The sequence below is a fragment of the Cyrtonyx montezumae genome, unplaced genomic scaffold, assembly GCF_038088225.1.
Source record: "Cyrtonyx montezumae isolate F1298 unplaced genomic scaffold, pur_monq_1.0 scaffold_10, whole genome shotgun sequence".
Classification (NCBI taxonomy): domain Eukaryota; kingdom Metazoa; phylum Chordata; class Aves; order Galliformes; family Odontophoridae; genus Cyrtonyx; species Cyrtonyx montezumae.
Genome location: NW_027071826.1, coordinates 12,821,757 through 12,840,929, shown reverse-complemented (window position 1 = coordinate 12,840,929; position 19,173 = coordinate 12,821,757). Strand labels below are relative to the sequence as shown.

The 19,173-nt window shown below is 32.9% G+C and overlaps 1 protein-coding gene across 5 annotated transcripts in view; it reads left to right on the top strand.

Moving 5' to 3' along the window:
* The window catches only part of PAPOLA (poly(A) polymerase alpha), a 39,574-nt gene that overhangs the window by 7,030 nt on the left and 13,371 nt on the right, over positions 1–19,173 (top strand). For 4 of the 5 annotated variants that reach the window (XM_065750580.1, XM_065750563.1, XM_065750571.1 and 1 more), the window contains exons 2-13: positions 2,133–2,303; positions 2,900–2,966; positions 3,926–4,007; positions 4,494–4,603; positions 5,824–5,877; positions 8,662–8,773; positions 9,736–9,825; positions 9,922–10,060; positions 11,796–11,868; positions 13,271–13,391; positions 14,259–14,343; positions 19,112–19,165. In XM_065750580.1, the coding sequence (XP_065606652.1) occupies positions 2,133–2,303; positions 2,900–2,966; positions 3,926–4,007; positions 4,494–4,603; positions 5,824–5,877; positions 8,662–8,773; positions 9,736–9,825; positions 9,922–10,060; positions 11,796–11,868; positions 13,271–13,391; positions 14,259–14,343; positions 19,112–19,165 (1,158 nt within the window). Of the gene's footprint in view, positions 1–2,132; positions 2,304–2,899; positions 2,967–3,925; positions 4,008–4,493; positions 4,604–5,823; positions 5,878–8,661; positions 8,774–9,735; positions 9,826–9,921; positions 10,061–11,795; positions 11,869–13,270; positions 13,392–14,258; positions 14,344–19,111; positions 19,166–19,173 lie in introns of those variants that run through there. The other variant, XM_065750588.1, reaches the window with a different exon arrangement.

Below are 19,173 nucleotides of genomic sequence, written 5' to 3'. Positions count from 1 at the left end.
ACCAAATTATTCACAAGGCAATTAAAACCTGTTAGTTGGAGGCAGACATTCTCAAAGATGATTACTTAAAATTGATTTTGATTTACTGTTTTTAGTATTTTTTTTCCCGCTTTGCTTCCTTTTTTCTAATTGGCAGCTGTACCAGGACAATTATGCTAGGGCTTGCTTAGTGGAAAAGCTTAACATGCAGTAAAACAAATAATATGGCTCAAAATCACTTTTAAATCAGTTTAACTTGAGGAAAGTTATGTTTGGTTTTGTTGATTTTGGTCAGTTTAGGGTTAATATGCTTTTATTAATATTCAGTCTTCATGAAAAATGAGGAATTAAATCCTGAGTAGGTGATAACCAGAAATTATGGAAGTGAAAATGAAGTTGTACTTTATTTGTTGTGCTTTTCTTAGGAGTGTATTTAGTATTTAGGCTGAAAATGTTATGCTTTTTTTTCCTTTTTTTTTTAATTTTGGTGGTGGTTTTTTATTTTTATTTTTTAATTTTTTTGATAGTAAAGTAAAACATGAAGGGATAATAATGTGATAATACAGTAATACACAGGGGTATGTACATTTTCTAGGAATGAGTCCTTTTTTGATGTGGTTAGTCTGAATATCTTACACAGAGAAATTACTTTATAGATTTTATGAAAACTGAAGGAGACCACCTTGATAAGAAAGCCTTTTCCCTTGTATGAATAGTTGAGTTCAGGAAAAAAGACGTATTGATGTCTTATCTGAGCCAAATGTAGTAAAATACTATGTGCCTCTGGTGTTAAATGCTAACATTGCATTATAGTGTTGAAGAAGTAAGGTTGTGCAGCAGGAGTGTAACACTGAATATTAAACATATTTATACAAACCCTGCTTTAATGTTCAGATATGCTTTGGTTGTTGGAAAAGCTTTTTGAAACAGCTATTTATATAATGGCTACTTTTCTTGATAACTGTTTTAATGAGGGATTATAATGCTAGTTTTGTAAGAGCTGACTAACAAGCTTAGTTCATATTTTACTGAAAATGTTCTTTTTGATATACTTAGTGATTTGTCACTTCCAAGTATAAAACGTAGGAGAATAGTGTACATAACTTAGAGGGAAGTTGTTGCTATAGCCATATAAAACTAGTTTTTAATGCTGCAAGTAACATTTAGGGCTACTTCAATACAGATTTAAATAGGGTAGTTTTTATATCTCTGAAGCATATAAGCAGCAAGGGTACTAAGTTGTTAACAGTTTAAAATTTTGCTATCATACTTGTTAAAAATATTTCTATAATCTGGAGTAAGTCTAAGGGTTTTTAACTTTTTGTTAGTTCGATTAAGTTTTAACTGTATGAGTATAGTATGCAGCAGTCATGGAATCCAGACACTTGTATGTTTCATAGGAGCACATTTAGTTTTGAAATTCTCAGGATTAGTAGCCTTAGTGTCAACTGCTCTGAAAATGAAGATGTTGCTGAAACACGAATCTCCTGAATACATACTGATCATGAAAAATTACATAGCTGTTCACATACCCGACATGCTGATCTAAGAAGGCTGTTACTGATTTCATAATATTGTTATACTTCCACCTCTGTGTTTTTTGTGAAACTTTTTCTTGCTTGTCTGTCAAACAAATTGAAATAAACAAACTTGAAATATGGGGAATTGACTCAAGTACTGTCCTTGTGCTTGAAGTTTGACTGGTAACTGTTTAGTTTGAAAAGATGATCTTGAATTGTTAATTTCAACCTAAAACACATAGCCTTAATTCACAGAATCATAGTACTTTTGACAACAAAAATTGGGCTGTCATTGTTCCTGTAAATGATCCTGTATTGGTAGCCAGAAGAGAAGTCATAAAAGTAACTATATAATGCTGTTGAGCTTAGAATGTGCTAAAGCTTCCTTACTTAGGTGGATATTCTGTGTGAAGCCGGCTGATGTAGATGATGATGCCTCATAGCAATTTGTAACAGTGCAGGTGGAAAGTAATTCTCCTGCTATCTGCAATAACACATATTTAAAACAAGTTGGTCTGGGATGTGACTATCAGGAGGCTTAAATGTTTTTTTCCTTGTCATGTTTGCTACTTAGATAAGAATAAAATATATGTATTGTTTCTGTCAGTAACATTGTCTAATTGTCTTTATTAGTCCTGTTACAACCCAGGGATCACAAACACAGCAACTACAGAAGCATTATGGTATTACCTCACCTATCAGTTTAGCTGCCCCCAAGGAGTTTGACTGCATGCTTACCCAGAAATTGATTGAAACCCTTAAACCCTACGGTGTATTTGAAGAGGAAGAAGAACTGCAGCGTAGGTGAGTAAACAGAATTGCAGCAGTGTTCTCTTATCTCAGTGTTCACATGGTTAACAACTGAACCCCAAGCATGTTTGCATTCTTTCAGATGCTTTTTTTAAAAGCTTCCCAAAATACTGAATTTATTTTCTACCCTTATGAGGAGTGTCTTAGAGCATAGAAATTAAAATAACCATTGAATTTAGGAGGCTGGTTTGCATTTCTTTTTTTCCCTTAACTGTTTTGTTTAGTAGCTCATCTTCTTTATTTGTTCCTTGTTATTAAGCTTGTTAATTTTTTTTCCCACTGTTCTTTAAGAGTCACGTGGTTAAATCGGTTTTGGTTTGGAAGTGAATAGAATCCATTTACCTATAATGTGTGTAGACCTTGCATGCTTGCATTTCCTCAGAACTTAAAATTACTCATATCTTTAAGGAGGAATAAGTAGTGTGGGTATTCTAAGAGTGACTTTGTTTCAGTGTATTTTAGAGATGATATCTGTGATTAGATCTGCCATATTACTCCAGTCAATGCATCGTACGATGATAATCAATGTCTTAAAAAATATTACTTTGCTCTTACATTCATTATCTGTGATTCTGTTGTTTTATCGATAGGATTTTAATTTTGGGAAAACTAAATAACCTGGTAAAAGAATGGATACGGGAAATCAGTGAAAGCAAGGTATGGATGTATTTTACTTGAAATGATTCAGTCTATGACTGCTGTAGAAAGCTACTTTCAATATATTCCCAGTTTAAAAATGATGCATCATAGGAGAGATTCTAGATTTTTTTTTTTTAAGCTCCTCTTGTTTAGAGTGTATGTAGGGTTGTATTCATTCTGGGCATTTAGGCAAGTACAAGGTTATTAAAAAAAAAAAAGGACATGATGAAAGAACAAAGCACATTATGTACAAATTCTTCCTTGGGAACAAAACAGAATGGATCTTGACTGGTGTAAGATCTGAAACTACTTGAAGTTCATCCAACATACATTATTAAATAATGCTTTCAATTTCTTCTTATCTTCTGCTGTGTGACTACCAGTGAGTTGTGGCATAACACATTCTGTTCTGAAATGATAACTGTCTGTTGCCATTGTGAAGCTGTGGCTTCAAGAGTACTTTAAACATACAGATCTAGGAACTTTAATATCTTTATGATAGTAAATGTAACTAAACAATGTTATTGCAAAATAAACAATTCTCACAAACACAGACTTAAAGAATTTAATCTTGATGTCTCTGAGTGAAAGTAACTTAATAAATGTTGATATTGTAAATAATATATTTCTCTTGCTTTAAAATAAAATGTCATAATTTTTAAGTCAGTTTAAAGTGCATGAACATTAAGAAAGGAGAGTTGAGCATCCATAATATTTTAAAGCTCCTTAAGTGTAGAACTGTTAAAACAATTACGAGGACTGAAGTGGTAATGTTTAGCATAGTTGTACATAGTTGCACATAGTTGTACAAGTGCAAATTGTACAGCATATTTATGTAAGGAGTGAACTGCTACTCAAAATAATGTTAATCCATAATAACGTTATTTTATGGTTTTTTTTTATTTTTTACTTTTATGGTATGTCTGCCATTATAATTTGCTAAAATAAAAATAACCACTTTTATTTGTTCCGTTTAGAATCTTCCACAGTCTGTAATAGAAAATGTTGGAGGAAAAATTTTTACATTTGGATCCTATAGATTAGGGGTCCATACAAAAGGTAAAATTTGCATTTATTATAAAAACTGTTTTATGTCTGAGATAATGACATGCTAAAGTGTTGATAGATTTTTGTCAGTCACTTCTAGTTTTCATTGTACTTCAAAAATCCATTAAAAATCCATTATTAATCGATTAAAAATCCATCTATCCATGTACTTGTTGTGGCTTGGAAAGAAGATGGGTGGGAGGACAAATTTGAAATTGCTCAGAAAACCCAGAAGGTTGCATACTTGGCTTCTGATGGCTTGTTCTTTGAAAATTATTGCAAATATGGCAGAATAGAAGGGTGTATTGTGTGTTTCATGGCATCAACTTTTTTTTTTTTTTTTTTTTTTTTAAGTAATTCTCAGTCAACTCTTTAACTTTTCTTTGGGAGCAGCTATAGAAAAACTAAATTCTGTTTTGTTCAAGAAAAATCTGACTACTGTTGACATTTCATTTGTGTGAAGCATGAGTAACCTGCTTGATTAATAAACACTTACAGGTGCTGATATTGATGCCCTGTGTGTTGCACCAAGACATGTTGAAAGAAGTGATTTTTTCACATCGTTTTATGAAAAACTGAAACAGCAAGAAGAAGTAAAAGATTTGAGGGTATGTGATGTGCTTAACACAGCTGGCTGAAGTGATAATGTTGGAAAGTTAAAAGTGCAAGATGATTCCTTAAGTAATTTATTTTGCAAATTTATTATTAGAGCTTGCAGTGGATTTTTAGTTAAACTGTAGTAAAACCTATCAACATATGTGAAATATTTAGAGATTCTTGCGATTTCTTTTTGGGTTCATTTACTAGATACAGTAGTATGTAGAATGATCTCCTGGCACTGTGTTGTAAGATTTCTATTTGAGTTCTTTTACAGAAGGCAAATGTAAAACTATTCGGTCCTGATTATACCTCTATTATACCTGAACGACAAACCTCCCTAGGTCAGCTAGTGGGTTTTTCTTACTGTGAGGTCAGAGTTAAATTTCACAGCTTCAGTTCTTTCTCCTTAGATGAAGATAATTGCTGGCAAATGTTAAATGTTCTTTAGTTTAGTCTCACTCTGTCCTAATAAACTTGACTGTCTCTGCAGTATTCTCTCTTTCTATGCATCCCATAGTTAGTAACTCTGTACATGTAGTGCAGACATCTGGTGGTAATGCTGCGTACCCTGAAACTACTGAATGCTTTGTCATCTGAACAGTTTTTAATAATCTGGCTTTCAGAATTGAGTTTTAATTTATTTAGTTGTGATTCAAGTTCATACAGAAATAGTATGCTGTGCATCTAGTCAGACTCAGTTCAGGAAGGTGGTGTTCCTAGCAGTTGGCAGAGTAGACACCATATTCCTTATTTTTATCAGAGATGTGATTTGTTTGATTATCTTGTTAATGACCCCATTTAGAAAAAATACGACACCTTTTTCAGGTGAATGCAATGTCTTTTTATTGTTTCTCCGATTACGGAAACAGTAGAAAATAAGATGCTTGTTAAAATAAAAATCTCCATAGGTTGTCTTAGAATATTTAGGGGAGAAAAGCTTGATCATGAATTACAATGTAGTAATGAAAAAAAAGTTGGACCTAGAGGTAGCATCGTCTGGGGTGGCTGGTATGAATTTGGGTTGTAAGTTAAATCAAGGCACCTGTACTGCATAGTAGATCAATGTTTTATTCTTCATTGGGGAAGAAAAATGTAGGTAACAAAACTGGAAGCAGAGGAATGCATCTGTATAAATAATTTTTCATCGTGATTGTTCAGATCTACTAGCTATCGCTTGGAAGTGTTTTTTCCATACTGAAAATAAAACAAAACTTTTTTTTTCCCTTAGGCTGTTGAAGAAGCTTTTGTCCCAGTTATTAAACTATGTTTTGATGGAATAGAGGTAAAGACTTTACATTTTATTCTAGTAGAACGTGGTTTAAGCAAAGATATCAGCATTTCCTTAAGTAACATTGATGAACACTAACTATATTAAAGTGAATGTACTAAACTCATATTCAGTCAATTGACAACAGTCCTTGGTTGTGAAACTTTAAAGTGAACCTTTATTAACTGCTTAAGAACTTGTGTGAATGTCTCCCTGTTCTTTACTTTTTTTTTCTACTCTTACCCATTGGTATTGATTAGTTACTGACCTATAGGTTACCAGTATTAGCATTATTGAAGAATTAAAATTGAATAGAAACTAGTTTATAAATTTCTTCAGTGACTTTTTACTATTAGTTATTAGTTGCTGAAACCTCAAATTCAGATTTGCTTTAATACCTTATATTCCAGGAAGATCTTAAAAATGTGTTGCTGAAGGGAGTTGCATAGCCTCTTCTCCCATAACTCCTCATGCTTTTGTTAAGGTGACTGAAATTATCGCTTCTGTCCATTTTGTCTGTAGCCTCTCAGGTCAGTTCTTTTGGAGTGATAAACTTGGGTAACCTTATTTTCATAATTCTGAGAGCTGAAGAAAACATTTCTGTTTTCCTAGCAAAAGATGCTATAAATCTTCTCAGACCATCTTACAACCTATCACTCATTCTTGATGACAAGACAGAAGTATATAATATACACTTTCATGTACACAGTTCCTCAAGACTTGTACCTGAATAAACCTTTAAATAGTGGGTGCAAGAAGGATATTTTACAGTGAGGAAAAAAATTCCCATGCTAATTATCTGACATATTACTCAGTTTGAAGGGAAACCATACTTTGGTGTATCACTGTATGCAAGAACTCATTTTCTCCCAGTGTCATTTGGATCTCTTCTTTGCAATTATAACAGTCCTTAGGGTACTGTCAGTTTCTGATTCTCATGAAGATGATGAATCATCTCACAATTCCAGTGAGATACACAGTTTGTATTTTTACTGACATTTATGTAAGTTGGTACTTAGCTGGAGGGATGTACTTATTCCAAATTAGAGAGATGCACAGAGATACGTGATACTGTGTGGTAAGCTAGGATGTGATTTCTCATTTATTTTGGACAGTTTATTACTGTCTGTACAGTTGGACACTAGGAACGTTATTCTGAGTGACTTCTTTTGTTTACTTAGCTTATATATTCATAGTATATATTGAAACTTGTCATAGGTATTGTTGGTTATTTGTATTCTTTTTTCCTGCCCATGTTCTAACCAGAGTTTACTCACTCTCCCTCTGTAAAATTTAAAAATGAAAACAGGGAAGTAAAAGGTCATCTGCTCTAAGTGTAGTACTCTTTAGCTACCAGTATTTCTGACAGTGCATTAAATAGTTCTCTCGTCTTGAACAAACTTACGATAAGAAGCCTTTTTATGTGCAAGTGGTGTTGGGCTGTAGTTTCTGATGGTTGTGTCAAGTGCATAGGTTTTAGAAAATGTCTCTAGTTTTTTTTTTTTTTAATAGTAAAGGCTGAAGGTGCCATGAGTTACTTTCTCTTCCATGAAGAAAACATTAGCTTTGAGAGAAAGGGCTGTAGTTATGTAGGGATCTTATCTGTTAGATTTTCTGAAAGTTGTGTTTTACTCTTTATTCTTGTTTAAAATATGCAAGAATATTCTTGACTTCTGCTTCTTCCTGTAGATAAATGATTTTTTTCTGGACACAAAATGATATGGAATGGGCTGTTTGTTTCTTGATTTGGAAAATCTTTTTATTTAGAAGAAGGAACTTTAGAGCTGCTTGGCCTTCTAGTGGTTATAGAAGTTCTTTTTGAACTTAACTTTCAAAGAGAAGTATGATAGCTGTTCTGAAATTAATGCCTCCTATTTTATTATCTTTGCACATAATATCAGAGGCGGATGGTGGTATGGTAGTAGAAGCTGAAACTTCTCAAGAATATTCAGTTATGTTTTGTTGCCGTGTGACAGATGGCAGCAGAGGGGCAGCCTGAAAAAATTGCTTTTGATGTAGTAGCACTCAAGAAGCAAAGGTGCGGAATTGAATTCTTCCATGCAGGGAAAAAGGTGACACCCATTAACATTCATTGACACTTAACAAAAGTTTATGGAGACCAAACAGTGACCTGGTGAATGCTACATTTCAGTAGTGGCAGCAGTAATGTGAATGACAAGCCACGTTCTGCATGAACATGCACATTTTTCTGAATGTGGTGTGCAGGGTCTTGTTCATCATTAGTGAAAATATGTAGTTGTGTAATGACCGTGTTGAAAAATGTTTTGTAACTGAGAGTATTTTTTATCAAGTAATGTTATGTTCTTCATAGCTATTGTAGTTTCCATGGAAATAAATAGGAGGCATTACTTTCGGGGCAACAAACATAGTGTTTACAACTTAAAAAGAAACTAATACTTTTTCTGTAATTTGGTGACCGTGTCAACTGTTTAAGTTAATGCTGGTTTACCTTTTCACAATTCATAAAATTCTACTATGCCAGAGTATTCTGGACCTAGAAGTGGTGTTTATCCCTAAAGGATTTTTACATTAACGATGGACATAATTTTTATGCACTGCTCTTAATATGTATTTTCCCTCTTGGAAAAGGAGTCATAAAATAGTCAAAACATCTAAAAGTGGTTCATGTAATGTTTGTGAGGGGTGTTACTGTATGTTGTTTAAATGATCAGATACACTAGAAGGAGTGTTGTACTTACTGCTAGTCAACTTTATGAAAACAGATTACAGAAGAGAAAAAGAGTTATCTAATGTCTCTCTTTTTTTTTTTATTTAAAGATTGATATTTTGTTTGCAAGATTAGCACTGCAAACTATTCCTGAGGACTTAGACCTCCGAGATGATAGCCTACTTAAAAATTTAGACATTAGATGCATACGAAGTCTTAATGGTATGTATATATACATTTTATGCAGACGTTTTCAAATCTTTTTATAATTATCCTAGATTGTTCGATTTATTAGATGAGTTGCAGACTTGACTAAAAATGCAGGAACTCCATATTGGAGCTGATATGGAGAGTTGTTTTTTGTTGGCCAGATTTTTTAGGAAGCTTTTCCTTTCATTTGGAGAAATGGTGTCCTATAGACACTAATAAGACTGCATGGTGTTAATGTGCAGTGCTACCTATTTCTGTAAATAAAGATGTATTTAGGTAGGGGAGGATTGGGGCTCCATCTACTATGCAGCTGGGCACGTGAGGAAGAGGAGCATGTAATGTATTGCTGGTTTCTATACAGTCTTAACATTTGATGTTATCAAGTGAAAATTGTTTTTTTTTTTTTGCAGTGGGGTGCTAGGATTATCACATTTCCCATTGGTTTGTGAAATTCATCCTTGTGCAGTTTCTCAAATTCATGGTTGCCTTTTCACATTTTTCTCCCATTCCTTTTGTTCCTTAGGAGAATAGATACATACATATATATTTTGCAACTGTTTCTCTCAAACTATTTATTTATTTATTTTTTAACATGAAGCAAGTAATATAAACACATACAGTGCTATTTTTAAGCCTGAAAATATCTAGTAATGATACAGTGTGAATATGTTGGAAAGCTGTTCTCTTTAGCTTGTTTTTGTCATAACTTCCTGAAAGCTTTGACTTAAAGCATCCAGGTTTTCTGTACTGCTGTAAAACAAGATGAAAATTATCAGATGATAAAAGAACCACGTTTTCAGATTCAGAACAACAGTCTTCAAAGTACCAAATGAGCTTGTAGCATGCTGATCTGAAGTTTGGTAGCTTTTAAGGTGTGAGAGCAGAAGAAAGCAAAAAAAACCAAAACCAAAAACAAAAAACAAAAAAAAAAACACCTTGAAGCAGCAAATGTAACAGATTCTTTCTGTTGGCAGGTTGCCGGGTAACCGATGAAATTCTGCATCTAGTACCAAACATTGACAACTTCAGGTTAACACTGAGAGCTATCAAGCTGTGGGCAAAACGTAAGCAGTTTTATTCCAAAACTTGTGAAGTTTTCATTAACTCTTAAGGTTGCTGATAACTGTCTCCTTTTTGTCTCTTTCCTTCTCAATTTACAGGCCACAACATCTATTCCAATATACTAGGTTTCCTTGGCGGTGTTTCCTGGGCTATGCTAGTAGCAAGAACTTGCCAGCTTTATCCAAATGCAATAGCATCAACTCTTGTACATAAATTTTTCTTGGTATTTTCTAAATGGTATGTTATTCTTGTTGTTGTTTTTCAAATTTAGTTTACACTAAAATAAAATTGTTTTGTAGACACTAAATTTTAGTCCTGTTTTTATGGTATCTTTTTCAGCTGCTACCAGATTAAGTTGATAGTGGTAAGCATTGTTCTTGCTGCCTGAAAGTTGTTAGCTTTGGTTTTTCAATAAAAGTCATCCAAGAGGTCTTGTTCTTAAAGTAACTGAAAGAAAAATACTTATCAAAACTTAAGAAATTAAAAAAAATATTACTCAACATTACACTTTATCCTTATATAAGGCTAAGATCCTTATATAGGGCTGAATAAGAACAGGCACCAAGAATGTGAAGTCTTTTGATGTTTGGATAGTAAGATGATGGTAAAAGGTGTATCAGTAACTGATCTAGGCATATAGCTTAAATACAGTACAAGAGAACCAGCTGCAAAAGTTTGTGGTTTTCTATTTTTATTTTTTACTTTTGTGACTGTGGAGATGTAGGTGTTTGGTTTCATATTACTGAGCTAGTTATCTTAGAAAGCTGGTTTGTGTAACTTATGGGAACAGTGGGAGAGTTAACAAGTAATTTAAAGTGAACTGGACATAAGTATACTTTCCAGGTTACAAACACCGATTCTCCTCAAAGAACATCTCTGGAGACCTGTGTTCTTCATGAGATGTGTGTAGATGTTTAGAATCATGGCACTAAATTGTACCTTTATTTCAAGCATAGTGACTTTTTCATAGTCCTGAAGTTTTGCTGTTTTGAATCAATTTTTGAAGCCTCTTTGATGTTAAAATATATTGAGGCTGATACTGAGAAACTGGTTCCAGGCTCTGTTTATGTTCCTTATACTACTGTAAATTTTATATGTGCATTCCACAGGAGTATTAGTTTACAAATACCAATTACCTGATATCTGCTGTTTATAAGGAAGATTAGTTGTGTTTGTGACAGTAGGGACATCTTGAACATAAGTGTTCTCTTTGTTTTAGTGTTTATTTCAGTATGGTTTCTTTTTGCAATTTGGATTGGAAAATTCTTTCCTATTTAATTATGTATTCTTCTAATGATCCTACAAAGCAGTTATCATGCTAGCTGTTTTTGTATTTTGTATATGGAAGGGCTAGCTTGAAGATTAATTCAGTATGAGTTTTCATTGAGGAATTTGTCCCCTTTTAGGTTTTTTTTTCCAAAGGGGAATTTACAGTAGTTTACTTCAGTTAGCTAAATTTCTTGTTAAAAAGTTCTGCAACAGTAGGAATTAGTTATTTTTATAATTAGTTATTTTTATAATTAGTTATTTTTATAATTAGTTATTTTTATAATTAGTTATTTTTATAATTAGTTATTTTTATAATTAGTTATTTTTATAATTAGTTATTTTTATAATTAGTTATTTTTATAATTAGTTATTTTTATAATTAGTTATTTTTATAATTAGTTATTTTTATAATTAGTTATTTTTATAATTAGTTATTTTTATAATTAGTTATTTTTATAATTAGTTATTTTTATAATTAGTTATTTTTATAATTAGTTATTTTTATGTTCTGGAGAAGATAATTACAGCTATGATGTAGTTCAACACTATAAGTTATATATATAAGTACATTTAGGCCAGCTTTGTCTTGAGAAAATAATACTTGAGAAGGGAGTTAAGAGGAGTTACATAAGAAAGTATTGTTTGTTGAACATACATGATTTTATCCAATAGTCTTATTCAGTGCTACAATCTTTTTGAACAGGGAATGGCCAAATCCAGTGCTATTGAAACAGCCAGAAGAATGCAATCTTAATTTGCCTGTATGGGACCCAAGGGTTAGTGTATTATTTTTTCCCCTATAAGTCATAATGTACAAAAAATTTAGTTGCTTAAAGAATATTAGATGAACTTCATTCTAAAATTAATGAAATTAATATTTAGGTATGTCTTCTTCATAGTAGCTACTGATTCTCCTGAATATGGAAAAGTTTTAATTTTGTAAACTTACCACTTGAAGGACACTTGCTGAACAATGTATACTTTTGCAATAGATGTTCTTAAGCATCCATTTTGAAAAATTACTTATCTTAATACTGTTCTCTGTCAGACTTAAGGTCTGTTAATTTTTGCAGTTATAATGAATTCACTTCAGTACAACAGTGACAGTTGGGTGCATTCAATTGTAATGGTATATGTAAAAGTCTCTTCATCTTGAACCAAGGAAGATCATATCTTGATGTGTGAAGTTGTTTATACTACTTATAATCTTTGTAAGCACCCATCTTAAGAGCTTTGGACATAAATATCCTACAGGTAGTCAAAGAAGTGGCTTTCCACAGACACGTAGCTCATCTGCAGAGGTTTCAGTGAGGAATAGTGTGGATGTATTTAGAGTTGTTTTGCTAGTTTTAAATTGCTTAATGTTCAATTCATCGTTTTTGGGGAAATAGTGTAAGCACCAGAGGTTAATCTGTTAGACTGTTCATCTTTTAAATCTGTTTATCTGACTGACAGATGTCTACTTTTAAACACTGTGAGACAAAGAATAAAAACTGCTCTCAACTGTTATTACTGGGACAGTGGGTTTGAGATCAGTAGGTGATACTACAAAATTGTTTGTGCAGAGAGTCATAGTGGGACAAGTTATTGACAGGGCTTTATCTTTACTGCCTACAAGATTGCTACCCTAATGCCATTTTAATGTATCTGTATGTGTGTGTGTGTGGTCCCTCCTTTTTTGTTTCCCCATGTATTGTTCAATAAAAGACATATTAATGCAAATGTTGCTTCTCTCAGGATACCTAGAGCCTCATTTTTTTAGGCTGGCTCTTTGTTTTCCTTAATTCAAGAAATAAAGTATAAATATTTTTCACAGTGTCTGAAAACAATCATTCCTATGAAGATGCTCATGTGGTGATGGAAGTATCCTTGTTTTGATGTGATAACAAGCTAGTTTCTATTAAAGGGAGTGAATTGGTTCTGTTCAGTTGGTATTTCTGGATTTCTGCATTAATGTGCTGACAGGTTATGGTCCTCCCACATCACTGGTTCAGAATAGTGTCCTTTGTCAAAGCATTGTCCTTGTATTCTAAACTTTTTTTGAACTATTTGTAAATTTACTTGGTCAGCAGATCAAGGTCTTTTAGAACTTGACTCAGTTTTAGCAAAGGGAGAAATCCAAATTTGTTAACTCATCTGTATGCTTGAAGAAAACTGATTGGCTGTTGTTATATATAGGTAAACCCCAGTGATAGGTACCATCTTATGCCTATAATTACACCAGCATACCCACAGCAGAACTCTACCTACAATGTGTCCGTTTCCACACGGATGGTCATGGTTGAGGAATTTAAACAAGGTAAGTATTTATCTTATGCTCTCTATATAAATGTATTAAAAAAGATTATAAATAGTTTCATTTTGGGTATACTTGGAGGTAGGGGAGGAAGATACTAAGTAACTTTGTAACGTGAGAATCTTTTTTGGGAGGTAAAGCTAGCCTGTTAGACCTTGGTGGCTTTAAGTACTAAATTCAGTAAGGAATTCTGCAGTTAAGAATTCTTTATGAGCTGAGGGCAATTAATTTGAGCCTTATGCTCTGAAAATCATATATCTTTGATTTTTAGGTTTATGTTTGTGGCTTTAAGTCTTGTCCTGCCGCATAGATTAGTAACTACCATCAGGTAGATAACATAAGGCAGTGTGCTTTCTCAAAATCCACTAGTTTATTCTAGTATTCTACTTCAGTAATCATAGTAGCTAAAAGACGAAGTATTCAAAGCAAGAAGTTGGCTTGGTACAGAGGGCAACCACTGATAGGTGTCATTGGGCAGTAACTCATTTTCTTATTGTTCCTTTGCCCTGTCATTATAGAAGAACTTGCACAATAGATGATTGAAGGAATTTGAGACATCTCTCATTGAATGGTTACTCTGTGGTGAACATGAAAGATAAAATTGAGCTGTGTATATTACGAAGAAAAAGTTGTGTAATCATCATTCAGAATTAATTTAAACTTGAGTGTATTGTTTCAGTTGTTTTGAAAAATTATCTGTGTAAATAACTAAGATCTGAATGGTACATAAAGCTCTTCAATAGATTCCTTTTGACTATGAAGGGGGAAAGTTACCTGTAATAACATCTGGAAAGTTAATAAGCTATTTTTCTCTGGATATAAGATTGTCTTAAAAAAAATAAAAAGCTTAAATGTTTTTCTATAATTTAGGTCTTGCTATCACAGATGAAATTTTGCTGAGTAAGGCAGAGTGGTCCAAACTTTTTGAAGCTCCAAACTTCTTTCAAAAGTACAAGTATGTATTTTATGGCATGGCAGAATATTTAAGTTTTATCAGTTAAAATACTTAATGATGCTCTGTAGTGCAGGATTTTAAATATATTTGATGTCCAATAAGTATTTTCTTAGGGTATTTCTACATAGGGGAAAATACATAGGTTCATAGGTTCATTAGGTTGGAAAGGACCTACAAGATCATCTAGTCCAACCATCCTCCTGTCACTATTCCTAGCCAACTACTAAATCAAATACACTATTACTCTCTCTTAGAAAATGAGCCATTTCATCAGATACCCTTTTTGTCTTTAGCATGTAATTCAGAAGCCTGTTAGTTTGTGACCCAGTGATTAGAATTTCACTATTTAATTATAGAATCGGTATGTTGACAATAAAATTGAAGATAAATCAGCTGGTTTGACTAGTGTAAAAGTTACCTGTTAGTTTCCGTAAGCATTCTAAAAATGGGTCTTGCCTCTCAAGAGAAGCAAGTTATTAAAATAACTAAGTATGGAGGTCAGTGTTGCAGATGAATACATACTTGAAACTCTGTGTTTTCTTTTGTCAATACAGACAACATTTCATTCTGATAATAAAGGGTTTTTGCAATTGTGTTGACTAACTACCAGATGTACTAGTTACTGCTGGACTTTTTTTCATTAAAACTTTAGACTTTTGGCTCTTTCACATCTAGCTTCTCTAATCTTGTGATGTTTCTACAATAAGAGGAAAATTGAAGTTCACACAACATTTTTTAGGGTTCTAGTAATATATTAAAGGGGCAGAAGCTTGTTAAATGTGTATTGACTTGATGAAAGTTGTATTTTTATAATAAATATGGATTATTAAAATATGGACTATATCTTCTTTGCCCTCAATTGAAATTGGAGACCCATTTTTCTTGAAATCAAATATATTTTACAGCTGTTTCTGTGCTGGGTGGTTGGTTGGTTATGTACTAATCTAAACAAGATTGAAATATACAGTTCCCCCATTAAAAGAGACTGATGACCTTCATAATGTGTCTGTGTTTTGTTTCTGTACCTTTTGCATGATAAAAGCTTCAAAGCATTGGATGGCTTTTATGTTGTGACTTAGAGGGTAAAACTTGAAAATGCTCAAAGTTGTTATTTTTTGTAGTTAGAAATGGGCTGCAGATAAGTCAGATAATGCTCCTTCTAATATGTTCCCTGTAATATTTTTCCTATTTTTGAAAGAAACATTAAATGTTATTTGAAATCTCAATTTCATCAGGTATTTTTTTGTGTATATCAGCTGTACCAAATTTTTCAGTGCCACAGAAGTTGCTTTTGCCTGCACTGAATATCCAGATTTTGTATGTTTTGAACACAATTTTTGCTTTTTTCTCTTTTTAACTCTGGATGGTATTATTGAGCATGTTTTAATTTAAATTACGCGCTGTTATATCTTAGTAAGTTAATTTAAAACTTTGTTTAGTAGCTGTTAGAAAACAAATACAATCGTGAACATGTAACAAATATGGTTTTATTGGTCAGATCTCCATCTGAAAACTAGGTATCTATTTTACTGCCCCCCTTCATCCTCTCTTCTTACTTAAATTGTGTGTGTCATTCACTTCTTCCTGCTGAAGCTCAAAGCTTTGTATAGTGTTCTTCTATATAATGGTAAATCTTATCCTTGCTCTAAAACATACCTTTTAAAAGCATTTCTTCCCTTAAAGCATAGTGTTAGTAGTCTTAGTTAGAAGTAGTCTTAGTTAGAGTGAGAATCTCCAGTAGAAATTGCTAAACATTTAATTTGATCCTAATCACTTTTGCCTTATTAGCCTTGTTTAAAATAAGCAGATTTCAAGGATGTGTGTGACAAAAGAAATCTGGAGGGTAATGCATACCTGCATGGCAAGAGTAGAGATTGGGAAAACGTGGAAATCTTCTATTTATTTATTTATTTAAAAAAACCAACAGCAATTACACAGAGTGAGAGAGTCGTATCATGTGCTTTCTCCCCTTTGTACAGTTCTAAATTCAGAGATAGTGGAAAAACAGTAATGAATTATACTTGCTGGCTGTAATAATTTGCCAGGAGATGACAGGGTTAATTTCAGGTGGATGTAATGTCACTATGAACTGTTTCATGAGAATGAAATGATTAGAAATGTTAAACCAAGGAGGGCAGTGTGGTGATGAGAAAAATTAAATACATTTGAAGAGCTCTGTGTTTTAATTTGTTACTGAGATACATCCTGCTAAATAGATAAATTTGAGCAGAATTTTAAAAAGCTTTTTAGCCTTGATAGGGCTTTAAAGCAGTGGGTAGTTTTAAGTGTAAATCCTGGAAATCTTAGTACAGATAAACGCAAATGAACAAGTTGGTGTGCTCTTAGGTTTTTCAGGAAGTATTACAGTTTTTAAAAGTACTTCACTTTTTTGTGTGTATACAAGACAGTTCCATAATGTCTGCATTCAGTTATTCGTATGAGAAATTAATGCTGACAGGGAGATGATGAGAAAGAAGCAGCACAAATTCCTTTTCAAAATAAGTACTTCCTACTAATATGTGCATCTTGAGTGAGCACTATTGGGAGGTAGTAACTTCTTTTTTTTTTTTGTCTCTTATTGTAAAGTAACAGATACTTTCTTTTTTGCCACGAAATGAGAAAAGTACAGATAACTAAGTGACTTTCTAAAGTTTAGCAGTGAGAACTTGAACCCTTAAGCCAAGTATATCTTCATCAGTACAAGCTGTTTGTTAACTAAGTCGTTGTGAAAATGGCTATAGAGGTTTTATTGTGATTAATTCCATCTCAGCACAACTGATGCATGTATTTGCTGGAATGGAGGGGGCAATTTTGCAATTTTTGTATTTTCTCATTTTTCAATTAAATGTAGCTAGCACTACCCTGGCAAAAATAGCATTCTCATAAAGAAGGGGTTTTTTCTTTTTTTTTCTTCTTGTTTACCAGCTTAGTTGAGACTTGTGAGTGTGAAATCCACATTTTTTATGTCTGTTTTTATAGTAATTACCAAGAAACATGAGTTTCTTCAAATGCTTGCAGTTTTGTCTCTGATTCAGTTCATATGTGATTGAAAACATCAAAAAGATTAGGATGTCATTTCCATTAAATGAAATCTATTAGTATATGTATGTATGTGATAGGTAGCAATGTAGAAATCTTATGTATGATAGTATATCTAGTGCTCCTTAGAAGAAATGCATATTTGAAATGCCTAATAAAGACTTATATTCCATATAAGAATGACTAATGGAATTTGAGAAATGGACTGTAATTCTATTCTGTGGTGTTTGTTTGATTTTGATTTTTAAATATTTTTAGTTTTCTTATATTCGCTTTTTTAAGGTTCATGCATCATGACTAAATTCCAGTTGAGATGGCAGTGTGTGCTCTCAGATTTTATGTTTTGGAAAAATCTGTTAAGCATCTCCCTCGCTTTTTTTGCCCTAAGCAATAATTCTGAGATTTTAAGAATAAAAATCATAATAGTAGTGGTATCCTAACAAGGAGCTGAAAGGAAAATGTCTTCAGTAAAACACCATGCAAAACTCCTTAATGTTTTTTGTATGAGGAGGTTAATACTGCCAAAATGCAAAAATAAGTTGATAAAACACGCTGCTTAAAAGGGGAAACAGTTTCTTTGAATCTCATTTTGAATCAGTGTAATTCAGTGATACTTGCTGACTGAATTTTAAGACCCATGGCATTCATCAGGGACTCTTTTTCCTCTTTCTGTTGTATCCTATCTATATGAGTAAATAGTAAATGTGTAGTTACCAGTTTGGTTTATTGATTTTGATCTAATGCTGCAGTTTGAAGGTGTGTAGCATCAGATTACTCTTTGCACCATGGTTTTTCCAACAGCGTTGACTTCACTTTTCTCTTTCTGACATAGAAGTGCCAAGTGTATAAACCCTCATTTTACCTTTAAATCCTGCTTGGGGAATACCTAAGTAGACTATATCAGTATAGTGAGTAAAGGCAATCTGGTGATTTAGCTGGGAGTCTGCTTGAGCATCCTAAGCTTCAGAAAAGCCTGATTGTAGACAAGTAAGGTTGTCACCTGCTCCACAATTTTAACCTCACGTTAAAAGAAAGGGTTTTTTGTTTTGTTGCTATTGAAGTTATGGTAATTGTCTTCTTTTTTACCATCGTAGGTGGCTTTGTTTAAGTATTTTATTGTATTTTGTTTCTTCAAAACTTGATTACAGTGGGCAAATACTAACTATCCTGGAATATAATCTGGTGTTTACGAATTTGTCACCAGAGGAAGCATTTTTCTGCTTGTAGAATTCCAGATAAGCATGTTTAGACAGTTCTAAAATGAGGATATTGAACTTTTGTAAACTGTAATTCAGTGCTACTTCTAACTTTGAATGAATATGTAGTAACCTCTCATTGAAATACTCAGATACAATGTTAAAAGGCAACCAGTGTACGTAGAGATAGTTGAACAATTTTTACTTGCAAGGACTCACTAGTAACTGAATCCCCATTCTCATTATGTTTTGAAGCGCTTCTGTGCTGTTTTTCAATTGGTGCTATGTTCCTAGCCTTTTATTAAGGTTATTCAAGTGTTACTGCAGCTATTCCTAAAACTTGAATACTTTGAGAAATTCTGTAGTCACGTGCTAGGGGAACATAGCTCCTCTGTCCACTTTAAATACGCTGTAGTAAAATTAAGCTAATAATCTATAGTTTGTAATGTAGATCTTACAAATGTTAATATTAAACTTTGACTGTCTAGTTTTAGAAGCATAATTAGAATAGCATATTGTCTTTATCTCCCAAGGCATTATATTGTACTTCTAGCAAGTGCACCGACAGAAAAACAACGACTAGAATGGTGAGTAC